At 43.0% G+C, this 16411-nt stretch overlaps 1 protein-coding gene across 2 annotated transcripts in view; it reads left to right on the top strand.

Annotated features, from left to right (window-relative positions):
• LOC144752052 (phosphatidylinositol 3,4,5-trisphosphate 5-phosphatase 2-like) overlaps positions 1–16411 on the top strand; it is a 598959-nt gene that overhangs the window by 396986 nt on the left and 185562 nt on the right. For both annotated transcript variants that reach the window (XM_078640002.1, XM_078640003.1), the window contains exon 16: positions 14154–14292. In XM_078640002.1, the coding sequence (XP_078496128.1) occupies positions 14154–14292 (139 nt within the window). The remainder of the gene's footprint in view (positions 1–14153; positions 14293–16411) is intronic.

Here is a 16411-nt window from a genome sequence, read left to right as displayed (position 1 = left end):
CCTGAGGACGGTCCCTCCAACTCTGGGGTGGCGGACGGACGCAGGTCCGTCCGCCATCCTAATCGGCCCCTTAATTTGCCTGTAAATCCTTAGTATATGGTGTAGAAAGTGCACCCAGGGCCTACAAGTTGAATGCCACTTGATGACTGTAGCACCTTTTGTGGCAACTATTACAATGGCAGTACAAACATGACGTGTAGCCTGACTGCTGCAGTGTGGCGGAGTGAGCTAAAGAATGATGATGGATTAAACCCAGATCAGTTGACTGGGGGTGAGTGCTTGCAATGTTCAACACTCCGTCCATCATCCCCTCTGGTTTTGCTTTGCTGCAGTGTAATGCCTGCTTTGCAACCTGTTAAAATACCCCATTTTGACAGATTAAAACCTCCCCTTTAAATAACAGTTAGTCACATATTTGCGCAGCATGTAGCCCACAAGATAGGGTCCATAATATTTACAAGTGGGACATGGTATAACATTAATGTAAATATGTCCCTAAAGTGACAAGGCCCTAAAAGCTTTTTTAACTGCTGCATGCCAAGCTGTTATATGAAGAAAACCAGAGCAGATGTTAAACTACTAATATTGTATCCCAGGAATAGGACCAGACACCAACAAAAAATGAAAGTACTATTTTTACCAGTTAGTAAATCTCCAATTCAATGTTGAATTTGGATTTATAATACATTTTAAGGAAACATAACTTTTGTTGTCAGAAAGCTCATTAGCAACAGCCTCTGCCAGCTCTGAGCCTGTGCTCTGCCTTTAGTAGGTATGAACGACGTGTTAAATGCCTCCCAGACCAAACAACAGGCTGGCAAGAAAGGACAGAGATGACTCCTCTGAGCTCAACAGAATATTCAGAGTAGCGGCCGTGGGCATCCTGTGACACTACCCTGTCAAATCCTGCGTGATATGTCTATGAAGCCACATGAAACACCTGAGGCACTCTTGTGAATTCCCTCTGTGGTTACTAAAGGACCCTGCTTTTGTCCCACGAGGCTTCTGTGTCTGGGTTTGTTATAGGTATAGTGCCTGATTCAAATTGGATCTTAGTGTTAGGTGTGAGAGGACCAGTGCTTAATCTGAGCCGGTGATTTCTGGTGCTCCGCACCAGCACTTAATTGTCAACACCACACTTATGACTTTCTGCCAAATGGTGGCGCTGCTCATCTAATTTAGAGAGGGACAGAACAATGGTTGTTTATGAATACAATATACATAAAAAATATTTACTAACACCTGCCTCTACAGCCATTTCGTTAGCTTCGGGGACCTGGAATAATCTTAACTGTCGCACTTGCAGGTGAGAGAGATGGTTAGTAGTTGTTTTGGGACCGCCATTGGCAGCGATGACAGGGGCAATGGGTGGTGCAAGCTGCAGTGGCCTTCTGGTCAGGGCCTTGGCACTTATTATTTTACAAATTAAGCACTGGAGAGGACTCTGGGATTACCAAAGTACACTCTGTACACACCTACCCCCTCAAAGCTCAAGTTTAATGTGGCAAAGAATTACAGCATCTTGAAAATGCCTTGATACATGGCATTTTGGGCCTGTCTTCAGTAGGGTAAGGAGGAACTACTCAAAAAGTGAGTAGGGTTGGCCCCAGGAACTTTTGGCTAAATGGTTAGGGGGTGGGCAGGAGTCACCCTCAACCACTAGCTGATGCCAGGCATAAGTATGACCCCTGCAGGCACCAACTTCAGAACACTACTGGACCTGTGGAAGAACTGAAGAGGACTGCACCTGCAGTCTGTGACCAGCGAGGAACCCAAATGACTGGGCCAGCTCTCCTTGGTACCCAGAAGTGGGCTCCAAGGGTCAGTTGGCTGATGTTCTGTGTGGCTACAGGGACATCACAAGCCGCAGGAGGCTTTTTTCCTAAAGGTCTCAAGTGACTAGTGGCAACAGACTTGGACTGGACACCGCTGTTGGCCTCGACCTGATACCATGTGAGTCTCTGGGTGCCCTCTCCTGAGGCCCTGGGGCTTTGGAAGTGTACTCATGTGATTCATTAGGAGTTAAAAGACCAAGTCACATGGTAAAATCTTTGACCAGGATGAGCCTGGTTGGTGAATCTGATCCACGCTCCATCGCGGTTGGCCTCAAATCATTCCTAGGTCCTAAGTCGGATATTGATTATCATTGGCTCTCTTTGCTTTATGGAGCTATTTTTACTTAAAACTTTAAATATTCATATCTCTGGTTCTTCGTATTGGATTTTTGTATATGTATTTTTGTAAATCCGTTTGGGACATTTATTGTTTTCCATTTTTGGCTTTATCACTGCTTTGCTACCACATAAATACTTTACACATTGTCCTAAATTGTGCCTCTCTGCTCCGTGTCATGGCTATGAGGGAGATGAGCTCAGGTTAATTTAGTGACCTGGAGAATTCACCCTGACAAGGGTTGTGATTATTCATTGTTCTGGGTAGGCATCCATCCCAAATAATAAACACATTTCTTACACTAACCTTTTCCTTGAGTCCTCCTGTGCAAACCTTTCACCAGACTCCTCAGTTCTTTGGTGAAGTCCTATGTTGTGCTGTAAATGCCCTGTCCAGGTCGTCTTATCTCCTGGCAGTGTTCGGCAGTGTGTTTAGGATCCTGTTTTACGACTATCTGTTGGCCCTTCCCTCATCTCAGTCATTGCTGTGCTGGCAGCAGCCTCTCCTCATTCACGAGATCCAGTCATGAGCATCATCCCAGTTGGTCATCCTGGGCTTGTCTGTTGTCCCTGAATTTAGCCCTCACGTCTGCCTGTTTCAGATTTGTGTTTCAAATCCTGATCTTGTGATAACAGTTTTCTATACTTCCCTGCTTAGCTATCTTTTCCCAGCTGCCACCAATTCTCTTTCTGATACTGTAGCATTATTTTATTTTTGAGGAAAAGAGGTGCCTTTTGTTTACACAGGTAGAGCTTACGTCTACATCTTAGGCTGCACTCTTGAAACGAGTCACTCTCCTGAGGTTGGGATGTGAATTGTTTTGTGATGATATTTTCGTCAGTGCATCCAGTTTTACTACTTTTCAAGCACCCCATCTGCTACCTAGTTATATTCTGTATCTTTGCTTCTCTCCCTTTTCTTCTCTGTTGTTTGCAGCATATATGTCACCAGCGCCTGTATCTGCTTTGGCTTGTGCTGCTGTCCTTTTCCAAACCAGACTGGTATGTACTCAATTTTCGGCTTTGCTGCTAATTTGCTCCACTCATTTAACTTCTAGAGCAAACTCCACCCCTTGGTGGCGCCGAAAGAGACTGGGGCGCCGGTTTGAGAAAACATCATAACAGAAAGAAACAGAGTATGGTCAAACATTTTATTTTTGTCTGTGCCTCCATAGCTTAGAGAGAGTTAAAGGCTAAGAAATTAAGTACCGGAATAGATTACACTTTTCCAGCTTTATTCTACCCATATATCATTAAAGGGGATTTGCACATTTAAAAAAAAAGTTAAAAAGCTATTACAAGTTTTAACTTCTGCCAGGTCTACAAATCAAAAACTCATTCCAAATTTCTTGTTTTTAACATTTGTCTTTTTTGTAAGATTTTTTTCTAACTTAGAGTGACTGCCAACATTTAAATCAGGAAGTTACATCTGAGTAGGATTTCAGAAGGGCAGCATGAGGATCTATTACTGTAGTGTTGGCCAATATTGGTCCATATTAAAGGACTGGCACCATGCCACATTTTGAGCATAGCCACTTGCTAAATACTTGTATTACATACGTGGCTTTATAAATAGCATGAAACCCATGCAACTTGGCTTACTGTACCACAGCTAACATGTAGCTGTACACACTATGCCTAGACATAGAAGATGTGTTGGACTCCCATAAGTGAACGATTGCATGACACTATATAGACAAAAACAATATCAAATTATACAGAAATCTCGAATGCACATTGAAAATATAAATATCATGACCATATACTTAAATAGTAATCATACAAATATTGATAGCAAAAATGTTGTAGAAAAATATATGAAATACAATAACATCGTAAACAAAAATAAAGACATAACAAATATTGCCTACACATTAAAACTAATAAACATAATAATCACAAAAATCAAATGATTGAACACTAGAAAAATTGAAATAATTCTAAATAAAACACACAATATTATTTTAAATGTTAAATTATCAAAATATCATTAATATATTGAATAACCAATGAAAACACTAATTAACCAATACCATAAATGGACAGAAAACAAATTCAAACCAGTCGCCAACCAACCTATCAAATTAAGCATAAACAAATAGTATAAAAAGGTCAAGAAAATGCACAACAAAATGTTTTCTTAATCTGAAATACAGCAGGATAGCCTCAGTCTTCTGGATTACAAACCTACAAAACAAGATTGCAACACTTCAACACACCTCTTAATACTACAAAGTAAGCTTAACTATAAATGAAAGCTAACAAAATTAATGAATAAGTAAAAGTATGTTAAAATACCAAATAATTAAAACTACGCTATGCTGTTTCAAAATAACAGGTGCACCCACTACAAGAGAAAACCAAGTGCTAAAAAGGAAAAAACACAGATACCAACTTACTTGAAATAAAAAACACCTCGAAAGTAAGTATTGCACCAAAGCACAAAACTAAAATGAAACTAAACATAACATTTATACAAATTTAAAGAGTACAACATTCCCCTTACTAAATTTAACTTTATAAAATAAACCTACACAACTAACATATTTTTCCGCTGCAACAAAATAAAACTGTGCCAAAAGCAACACCAAACAGACTTGCATTGCAAACATCCACAACTAAAACAAAGACAACACCAGAACATAAGTTAAAATAAACACATGCAATGTACAAAAAGTTAAAATAAATATAACACCTCATATTTTGTTTTATAAAATAAATTTACATTTTTCATACTCACAGAAAAAAATGACAGAAACAGCAAAATACATTACATCCAAAAATGGGAAGCTGTCATTAAATATTAGAAGTTTTAATTATATTAGGGAGACCACAGCCAGAGAGAAATTACACTGGAAATCCACCAAATATTATTCAAGCACTTTTCTATGGTAGGGCTACCACTATAAATCAAATAGTTGATAGTGTTAGTGAACACAACCATCTCCCTAATATTACTGAAATAGAAGTAAGAATTATTTTAAATTTCTTAAAAGAAGCCAGAACGGGCCAACAGGAACAATACTTAAAAATATTATGCCAATGGTTCCTGAACAAGCAACAAGTTTTTTTTTTTAATAAATCTTTTTATTGATAGTTTCAGCAAAAAAACCAAATTCAGGTAAACAAACATACAGATCATCATGTTACCGCATCCCACATCCCGGAATAGTATCAATCACCTTATAGCATATACAGGAAAAAAAAACCCTATACTTGTCCAAATAATCATCATCCTCAGGTACAAAGAGTGGTACTTATACTGACTCCACATCTGTAATATTTTGCAAATAGGCAACCAGGTAGGACCAATAGTCTCTTGGGCGTGATCCTAATGGCAGTTCTTCCTCATAGGTGAGCAACGTTTCATGGCAATATGACATGTCACCGATCCACTGGGCAGTCGTCGGAGTGTGCTTGCTATCCCATGCCATTGAAATTCGCCGTTTAGCTAACAATAATCCAATCAAACAAAATTTGCGTCTCGCCGCTCTGACATTGGGTAAAAGGCCTAACAGACAGGTACGGACTGGGCAATTAATGGGGATCCCAACCATACCACCCAACATTTCAGTGACTTTCCCCCAGTACTCCATCACAGATGGACATTCCCATGCCAGATGTATAAAGTCTGCGGTTTCGTGTCTACACCTTTTGCAATGTGCATCTGGTCGCAAGCCATATTTATGAAGTCGAGCTGGTGTATGGTAAGTTTGATGCAGATATTTATAGTGTAATATTCTAAAGTTTCCGTTAGGAGTTAATCTTGCGGTTACCGAGCAAGCTTCTTGCCACTCTTCCTCTGTCAGTTGAGTGTCTAATACTCTATCCCATCTTGCACATGCTTTGTGTGTAGTGTCTGCTATCTCCTCTTGCACCACCGTATATAGCCGTGAAATAAGCTTTTTATCATTGGGAGATGTGATGATTAATTGTAATGCGTTCAGTTGTGGGGGTTACGTTGGATATGTGGGATAGTGTTGCTTGATTGCACCTTGCAGTCTATGAAGTGTGAAGCGGAATAGTAAAGTTTGATTACTAACATAATCAAAGTCTTGCATTTGTTTAAATGCACCTTCATTATATAAATCCCCTAGCGTATCGATTCCTATCCGTTTCAATAGTCCCAGACCCACCTCCTCCTGAGTGACTGATAAGTTAGGATGATGTGGTAATGGGAGAGCGGGATCGTATATAGGAGATTTGTGCTTTAGCTTCCCTATTTGATACCAGGCAGCGTTTGTTGTGTCCACCGTGTTAATGTCTTTACTGTGCAAAGGTAGCCGCTTATGTGTTAGGATTGCAGTTAATGGAATAGGGTGTGCATCACTCTCCACTGTGGCCGTGTGAGTGAGATAAGGAGTCCTATGATACCAGTGATACGCAAATTGAGCCTGTGCACATAGATAATACAGCTTAAAATCAGGCACTTTAAAGCCCCCTTTTGAGTATGGCAATGTTAGAGCTCCCAACTCAATCCTAGCTTGTTTACCTGCCCACATTAATTTAATAAGCAAAGAGCGAATCTGCTAGAACACTTCGGCCGGTGGTGTAATGGGAACATTATTGAACAGGTATAAAAATTTAGGAAGTATTACCATTTTGACTATTGCTAGTCTGTCGGCCAGCGTTAAAGGTAGCTGGATCCATGTTTCAATTTTGGTCGCAATAGTGCTAACAGCTTTACCATAGTTGTCTCGTATTACAATTTCTGGATCCCTGTTAAACCACACTCCTAAGTACCCCACTGAGTCTTGCTGCCACTCCAATGGGAATTCTGTAGTATATGGAGTCGTATTAATTGTGAGGGGAATTATAATCGATTTATCCCAGTTAATTTGGAGCCCAGAGTGCCGGCTATATTTAATGTATTCCATCAGCAGTGGAGCCAAATTGCTTTCTGGTTCTCGTACGTAGAGCAGCATGTCGTCCGCATACATAGATATATGTAGGGGTCTCTCTAAAAATTGCAAGGCCGAGTAATGATGTCCTTGTCTGATTTTACAAGCTAAAGGCTCCAGTGCCAAGGCAAATAAGAGCGGCGACAATGGGCAGCCCTGCCTCGTTCCTCTTTCTATTGTGATGATGTCGGACACATAGTTGTTGACTCGGATCCTAGCAATGGGTTTGGTGTAGAGAATCTTGACCCACTGCTGAAAAATGGGAGGGAACCCCATTCTCTGGAGGACCGCTAAAAGATAGGGCCATTCTATGGAGTCGAAAGCTTTAGCAGCATCCAACATTACTGCGGCCGCGTTAGTATCGGGTGTTAAGTAGTGTGCCAGGGCAAATAGTGTTCTAGTATTATGAGCTGTGGACCGGGTCGGAATAAATCCAGATTGGTCCGGGAACACCAACGCGGTCATAAGGGGCTGTATGCGCACTGCAAGTAGTTTGGCCAAAATTTTAGAGTCTATGTTTATTAGTGACAGCGGTCTGTAGGATTCACAGTTCATGGGGTCTTTCGCAGGTTTTAATAGTGTCACTAAGACCGCTTCTCGTAGAGTGGGCGGGAGAACAGATTTCTCGAATGCATCCCCATACATAGCAACAATGCGTGGAGCTAACAGATCCACAAATGCCTTATAGAATTCACCCGTGAATCCGTCAGGACCCGGAGCTTTCCCATTGGGTAACGATTTGATAATTTCTGTAACCTCTTCTACAGTGATTGGGAGGGAAAGGTATTGCCTGTGGGCGTCCGATAGCCACGCAATGGCCACATCTTCCATGTATGCCATTATCTCCTCTGTGGTGGCAGTGTGGCGTGATTTATAAATTGAGCTTTATGTAGTCATAAATTCCTTCAGGATACCCTTAGGAGTGGTTTGCATCTCCCCAGCTGAGCTTCTTACCTGCAGTACTGTTGGCGGAGGTCGGCCTTGACATATTTTTGATGCTAGCACCTTCCCTGGTCTACCCCCTCGCCATAAGTTCTAGCTCTGGCATGTTTCGTCCTGTATTTGAGTCTGTCCTCGGCTAAAGATTGATGTTCCGTTAGCACCTCCCGTATCTCTCCCAGCAGTTTCGGGTTCTGTGATCGTTTGTACTCTTGCTCTTATTCTCTTAGTCTACTTTCACTTTTGGTTAACTGCTGACGAATATCTTTCAATATCCCTGCATTAGTGCTTAGGCACACTGCCCGCAGGGTCGCCTTAAAAGCTTCCCAGAGCAGACTGGGATCGTCTGTAGAAGGTTCATTAATAAGGAAGAATTTCGATATGGCGTTTGAAATCGTGTCTCTATATAGCGAGTCTGTCAGTGCCTTAGAGTTAAACCGCCAGCTATATGGTGGTGGTATATAATGTGGCAGCTGAAGAGATAAGTAAACAGGGTTATGATCAGATAGCGTCTTTGGAAGATGTTTGACATCATGAGTCCAGAGCGACGCATTGTGTGATCCCACCCAGTAGTCTATGCGGGACCAACTATTGTGTATAGCCGAAGTGTGCGTGGCCTCTCTCCCTGTTGGATGTTTGACGCGCCACAAATCATACAAGGCTAGTTCCGACATAATATCATTCAATTTTCGCATGGCTTTCTTATGGGGCTCCACTGTAGAATCTGACCTGTCCAATCGCTCATTCAGGACCAAGTTGAAATCTCCTCCCCATATGAGTGTCCTATCAGCTACATCATATAGTTTTTGCCAAACTTCATGAAAAAAATCAGGCGCATCTGTATTGGGGCCATATGTAGTGATGAGCACTACTTTCTGTCCCCTTAGCACCCCCTTAAGAATAACATATCTACCCATGGAGTCAATCTCAGATATTTCAAGGGAAAAATTTGTGCCCTTTTTGATCAATATGGTCACCCCCCTTGCATATGTGGAATACGTAGAATGATGACAGGACTCCGCCCATCTATGCCCTAGTTTGCAATTGGAATAGGGGGCTAAGTGCGTTTCTTGGAGCATAGCAATATCAACATGCAGTCTATCCAGGTAAGCAAACATGTGCCTTATCTTTTTCAGATTTTTTAATCCTCGCACATTCCAAGTTAATAAAGTCAAATTGGGTGGTCTTTGCCTAACGTCAGCCATATCTCAAGTTAACGTCCAATCCCCATGTAAACGCATCACTTACAGTACCAACACGAGGATGACAGGTATCTCCCCATGGTTTACGGTCAAAACATCCCTGGATAGTGGCGTTGCATCTCAAACACTCTGATCTGTACAACATACCCTCAACCCCCAACCCCCCTCCCACTTTAGCACCCCAACCCCCAACCCCCCTCCCACTTTAGCACCCCATATATGCCAAAGGCATACCCCTACAAAACCCACAACAAAATCATTACCCAGTTGGGGAACACCCATTGGAGGGTCTACCATGGGCATACAACACCATCCACCATGGTGGATGTGGTCAAGCAACAATAACAATGCAGCGTAAATATTTGGCAATTAGTGATCTGGAAACAGAACCTTTTGTGTCTTTTGGTAAATTCTGTTTTTGCATTTAGGCATGAAGCAGAAATCAAAAGAATCTCAGTCTGACCAGTCATTAGGCATTGGCCGCTGCACACTTGTCAGTAATATAAGGCAGTGACTGACAAGCATTGATTGCAATCCAATAGCAAAGTAGGTTACCTGCATAGTACCCTTATTAGCACGACAGTAGTACATTGTGTGTATCCACATCGACGGAGGCCGCATTGGCCATGCAGGTTCGTACCACTGCACGGCTTAGTTCCTCAGTCCGCAAGCATCGTTTGAGATCTGTTACGTACGAAGACATGACCCAGTCTTTCCATGCCACGCGTAACTCAAATGTACTAACCCTTGTGATGGGTACTGTTAGTAGAAGTGTTTTCTCCTGGGAATAATCCCCATCAGCAGTTCACATTATTTTTTTGGCAGATCGTCGCTCTCAGTCCGATTCCTGATTTTGCTCCTCTCGTCGACGTTCTCTGCGTTTTAAGTTGATTTTCTTGATGAAGTCCAGTGCCGCTTTCGGGGTTTGTAACAGAGTCGCTTTCCCTTCCCACGTCACCTTCAGCTTTGCAGGGTAAAGCATAGCATAGTCCACCTTCAATTCGTGCAGTTTGGCCTTGGCTTGTGCGAATTCTTTCCTTGCTTGCTGGACTGCCATTGTGAAGTCGGGATATAATTCCAACTTGTTTCCCTGGTACGTTATATGCTGCTTCTCTCTTGCCATCCGAAGTGCTGCATCTATATCCCTGTAATTTAAAATTCGCATGATGATTAGGCGCGGGCTGGCACCTGGAGGCGGACGCTGTGCTAGGGCTCTATGTGCACGTTTCACAATGAGAACATTGTAGAAACTGTCCTCCCCGAAAACTGACCTGAGCATGTCCTCCACATATTTTTCCATCCTGCCAGTATCTGTGGATTCTGGCACACCCGCTATTTGTATGTTATTTTGCCGTGATCTTGCCTCCAAATCCTCAGCTTTAGTCTTAATTACTTCCAGGACTTTTTCCATTTCTTTGCATTTGCCAGTAGTAGCGGTTGTTTCTTTTTCCATCGCCGTGATGTGGCCCTCAGCGTTATCCAGCCATTCTCCCTGTTTGTCTAATTTCGCAGCCATGCAGTCCACTCGCTGGGTCAGATTATCTAGCTTCCGTTAATGTCCTGCAGGCTTGATTTTATCGCTTTAAGTACCGCTTCCATGGTGCTATTAGAAGTGTCTCCCTGTTCCATTTCTGTATCTGAATGTGAAGTTGCTCCCTTGGTCGGTTTCTTCGACTCAAAAGTGAGTTTGGGTTGCTGCTTGTCAGGTTTCCCCATGATGACGGGGTGTCTTTATTTGTGGGCTGCAAAGATACTTCACTTTCTCGCGGTGTCGACAAGAAGTTCTCTGCACACCAGTAGATGACGCCACACTAATTTGAAAATTCAAGTGCACGCTAGGATATACGGTTCGCTGGTAAGTATCAGTACTGAGGCGTGTGTGACACTTCAGCCATCTACTTTGGATGTCCCCTAGCTGTTGTTGTGAAGGCGGCAGGTGACCTTTGTGCATAGACCTGTCCAGGGCCAGGCTGCGATGGCAAATGATTCGTCCTGGCGCAATTAAGTCACTGCTCCATTTTGCGCATTAGTTGTGGAATGAGGCTGTGATACAACCAGTGTGCGGTGGTTTTGTTATAAAGCAGGATGGATTTGGGCATACTGATAGTTCGTCCTCCTCCCAACATATCATTTCAATGAGCCAGACGGTGCAGCTATCATGATGGGCATGCTTAGATACTGAAGCGCCGTGCGATGATTAGACCTGTAACCGCCATTTTGCAGTCCGGGCATGCTTAAGTGTCACAGCGCTGTGTTATCTTGCATACCCTGCCACCTTTAATGTGCTCACATATTCTGTATATATGCAATCATTTCCACCCCGAATTGAAATACTGTGCACAAAATGAAGCCTTCCCAAAGAGTCAGGCACTCTATAGCAATGTCCGTTTCATGTCCGCCATTTTATGCTGTGAAAGTCGCCGCCGATCATGCATTCAGTTGTGGAGCGCTTACACCTGGCTGCGCATTTGTATTTCACGGTTAAGTTGCACTTCAACAATGTTGGCCTCAGGGACTATGCACATACACGGGAATCCCGCCCGCCTCTGTTACCGCCCGCAGTGCTGCAGTTTTATATCGCACCGGCTGCACTTCAGTACGTCCAGTCTTTCTCCATTCTCCCCAGTGGCGCAAACAGTACCTCTTTGATGTTCTGTAGGGTTTTGCTTTGAGGGAAAGATTCCGGCCAGCGATGATCAGTGGCAGGCGAAAGCCACACTGCAATTGGCTCCGCTACAGCATCTATCGCGTTCAGGAGTCAGCCGTCCCCGCTGCCGTTATGTCTGTCATTTATCAGGCGGCCGCCATGTTACCTGGCTGTCGTGTAGTCCGGGCCGATTATGCCAGCACTGGTATCTCCATCTGTGGCCCCAGTCCGTGCAAAACGACACCACCTAGATGTGCAGCATGTCTTCCGATTTACTTTTCTCTCTGTTTCATGGGGAAAGGACGCCGCTTTCCGCTAATATATTGTCAGTCCGTGAGCTTGACCGGCGGAGCTGTTTTAGCAGGCAGCCATTCCGCAGTGCGCCATCTGGCGCCCCCCTGAACAAGCAACAAGTTAACACACTGCCACACCAATCCTAAACAAAAAAAAATTGCCAGAACACATAGAACAGCCAGTGAAACACCTGTAGCACATACAAATTATGAAGGCATAGATATACCCCAGCACTTACTAATCACAAATAAAAGGCACATTTTTACTACATGACAACCTCAAGAATTATACAATAATCATGTATGATACCAAAAACAATTTACAAACCTTAACACAATTTAACACAAGAATGATGCATGGCACTTTTAAGCCTTTCCCACCACTATTCAGACAAATATACAAAATACATGATCAGTATAAAAAAAAAATATCCCTTTAGTATAGGCACTGTTACCTAACAAACAAAATAAAAGATACAATAAAATACTAAGTTTACCTTTGCGAATACCGAAAAGTAGCAAAGTTAGACTTTTGGTCTAAGTTTACCTTTGTGAATACCGAAAAGTAGTAAAGTTAGACTTTTGGTCTAAGTTTACCTTTGTGAATACCGAAAAGTAGTAAAGTTAGACTTTTGGTCTTAGTTTACCTTTGTGAATACTGAATAGTAAAGTTAGACTATTAGTCCAAGTTTACCTTTGTGAATACCAAAAAGAATAAACGTACACAAACGTTTAAGTCTACCTATGTGAATAGGGCCCAATATATTTTTGTCACACTGATCCGGATCTTCAGGTCTACAATGGTTGCCAGGAACAACCAGCTCTTTGGACTTTGTAAATGCAGATATGTGAAGTGCATGCATACAAAATGGTGGATCTAAAGATTTACAAAACTGAAACAACAGAGCTAGAGATCCTACAGCAAAAGTAGTGCTCTTTTTCTATTTTGGGGGTGGATATCTAACCCTGGAGACTACATACGTCCTCCCTAGAGTCATGGGATCCTCCCACCTGTTGTCTGCCATGCAGGAAATTCACGTATTCATGCATCCCTTGCAATATATCATTGTGGCTTCAACAGAAATCACGTACAGACTATCAGATTGTGTGGATTTACCATTCCTTTGGAGGATCTATGGATAGAGAATGGAAAGGAGGTAAAAAATTGGACTTGTAGCCCTCAGATTCTCCTTAAATCATCCAGCTCCATGGATTAGCTGAGGAAAAATAGTTGCTATTTCTATAAATATAATCCTTCAATCCCTATCCAAAACCGTTTTGTAATACAGATACAGCAATAAATTCTGAGTGGATTTACATCCAAGCCACAAAAGCCACTGTTGTGAGTAATGCTCTAGTTTCATGCCAAGTTTGTTGTGATTCCATTCAGCAGCGTTTGCTGCAGACAAGAGCAAATATTACTATAAAATTTGAAATGGAAAACACTTTTTCTTTCACCCCCCTTTATATTTCTCTGCACGAGATGGATGTGCACCAAACCTGACATAATGAAACTTAGTTGAATGCACTAATAGAGTGCAAAATCCTAGGTAGATTTGTCTAACCAAAAAATTAACAAAGTAAAAATATTACTATAATTACAAAGGGTGCAGTCTTCCCTGTGCACTGATCTCTGGAGTCCTCAGTTGACAGTGGTGCTCCCATTTCTAAGACATTGCAGTGTCATAGATACCCACCTGAGTCCTGGCACAGTATGCAGTTATACACAATGGACAGCCTGGATAACTACTTTACACATTCTAAACAGATCTGAGGAGACAGAATATGCTGAATCATAAAGCAGTAAAGCTGGATTAGTTATAATATCTCTTCTGATTGCGATGAAGTGAGGCAATTGTATGGATGGGACAGGTAGCTGCATTTATGAGACGCGTAATGCATGATGCTAAATACACAAAAAATACATTGAAGTATCAGTTATTGGTAGTAGTATGTCCTGGTGGCTCCTCTTCATTTGTCAATATATTTGTGTGTTGCAGACGGAATCAAAATTACCTGGACATCCTGCGCTCCCTGGCCATCGGAGACCGGAAGCTGAGTGTCTTCGACATCTCCCTGAGGTTCAACCACCTCTTCTGGTTTGGAGACCTGAACTACCGCCTGGACATGGAGGTGCAGGTACCTGTCCTGGGGATCCATCATCTCCCGATGGAGTAAAGGGTTGGGAATGAAGACCATCAAGGGCCAAGAAAGATGTTTCATTTCCTTTTTTATATTTTCATCAGGATTTGGTCTTTTCAGTCATGGAGATAAGGTTATGTATACATATATTTTTTCAGTATCTGTAGGTTAGGAAACAAAACATTATAACTGCTTACTAACACAATTGTTTAATAAACCTATAATCAGAAAAATCAAAAAGAGATGCATTTTAGCATTCTGCATAGAAATATATTCTAGGTTGAATGCATGTAAGACCATGTTTGGGGTTGGGGGTCAGGGCAGGTAAGGACTACTGAACATCAAACGTCATTGAGTTTATTTGCTTCTCATGTCTTGGTGGCTGCTATGGCTACACAAACTAGGTGCACTTTTAGGGTTTCAAGAATGAGCTGGCAAAGACTTCTCAAGGAGAGAGTGTGGGGGCCAGAGACTCAGCACTCAATAGTCAGTCAACAGACACAATAACATTCTGTTTGGTCCAGTGCTCATCTTAGAAAAAAAGAAGTATTTAGCACCACAGCAAAATGAAGTGTTACACACAGTAAAGGCTACAAGGTTCTACAATGCTACAGACATGTATCAAGGCTTAAGGGCCCCACGCCCTCCACAGTTCCTGGTTCAATTGTGTCAGTTCTCATCCAGGAACAGCAGTCGCGCACAGTGACTGCAGCTCCCACCCTTCCACAATAGAAGGGTGCTCATTGCGATAATCCGCTCAAGTGGGGATTCTTTAGTTATTATAGGAACAATCTCCCAGTGCAGGAACTCGCAGGACAGTTCTTTTTTTGTGTCTTGTTATCGAGTTTAGTTCAGCATTTGTTATGTCTTTCAATGCAGCCCTAATGCAAGGCACAGTCTCTCAACAAGACTTGTGTGTTACCTGTCCATGTCAGTCAGTTTCAGTGTTCTGCTGGTTGCATTGCACCTTTCAGGTCACACGGGTGGTATCCGTGTCCACATCCGCGGGAGCAGGGTTGCGGTGGAATGTCTGCCTCTCGCAATAAGTTGCTGAATAAAAGAGTACAGTGGGCCAGGCAGCGGTCATCGCCTTTGGCAGCTGCAGTCTCCATGCCATTGGGAGTCCTTCAGTTATGATGGTGATGGATGTATTGTGTCAAGGCTGTGCAACTCCCTTCCCCTTCACATACGCCAGGAATCTAACCATCTGGCATTTCGGAAATTAGTCAAAACTTGGCTTTTTGAAGTCACGGCACAGTAAGTGGGTCGCCTTGGTCTGCGTCTACATACAGCGCTGGGATGCCTCAGGGTAGCTATGCACTCTATAAATGTTTCTTTCATTCATTCATTCATGAAGTCTTGGATCATCGACTGCGACAGAACAGGTCAGCAGCAACAGAACAGGTCCATTGAAACACTGCAAAGTAGCCAAGTGGCACGCTGTGATATTGGGAGTATTGCCACTTGCTCACCACAGGACCCATGCATGGAGCCCAGATGACCCCGCGCAGCTTGGGTCAGTACCTAGCACACTCCCGAACACCAGTCAGCTCCTTCTGGGTGTTCCATGCACTGGAAACACAGCTGGGCTCCTCCTGCTGGCCAGTCTGTTTTCATGAGGACCAGGCACTCTTATTCCTTCCCTGAGCAGACAGGCAGGCTTGTAGGTGCCAGGCAGGCCACAGCTTCTCCAACAAGTTGTGCAGATTTCTGTGATGTCCCCTCAACTCTGGGAGTCCAGGGCTGGTTGTCATACAGACACCAGCCGGGAACGGCTAGCAGCAGCTCTTCCAGTACTCTGAGGCACTTCCTTCCCCCTATGCAGGCTGCAAGAAGGGACAATGGTACAATGAAATGTGAGGACACTGCACCTGGCTGAAATTAGCCTTCCTAAGTAGCAGTCATGGAAAGATAAAAGGGAGGGCCAAGCTAAGAAACGTCATTACGTTTTTGATCTCCTTTTCCGTGCCTGCCACTGCTCTTACTCGGGTGAGAGAATCATTAGGGACCACGCGAACTTCGCGCCCTTTCCATCTGCTTTCGGTGGATATGCTATCTGAGGCCCTTATCACCTTTCCATGTCCTCTTTTGGGCAATTTGGAAGAGAATCTTAGTC

This window comes from Lissotriton helveticus, chromosome 4_2, assembly GCF_964261635.1.
Source record: "Lissotriton helveticus chromosome 4_2, aLisHel1.1, whole genome shotgun sequence".
In the NCBI taxonomy this organism is placed as follows: Eukaryota; Metazoa; Chordata; class Amphibia; order Caudata; family Salamandridae; genus Lissotriton; species Lissotriton helveticus.
Note: the sequence above shows the minus strand (reverse complement) of the source record. Positions and strands in the feature narration are given on the sequence as shown.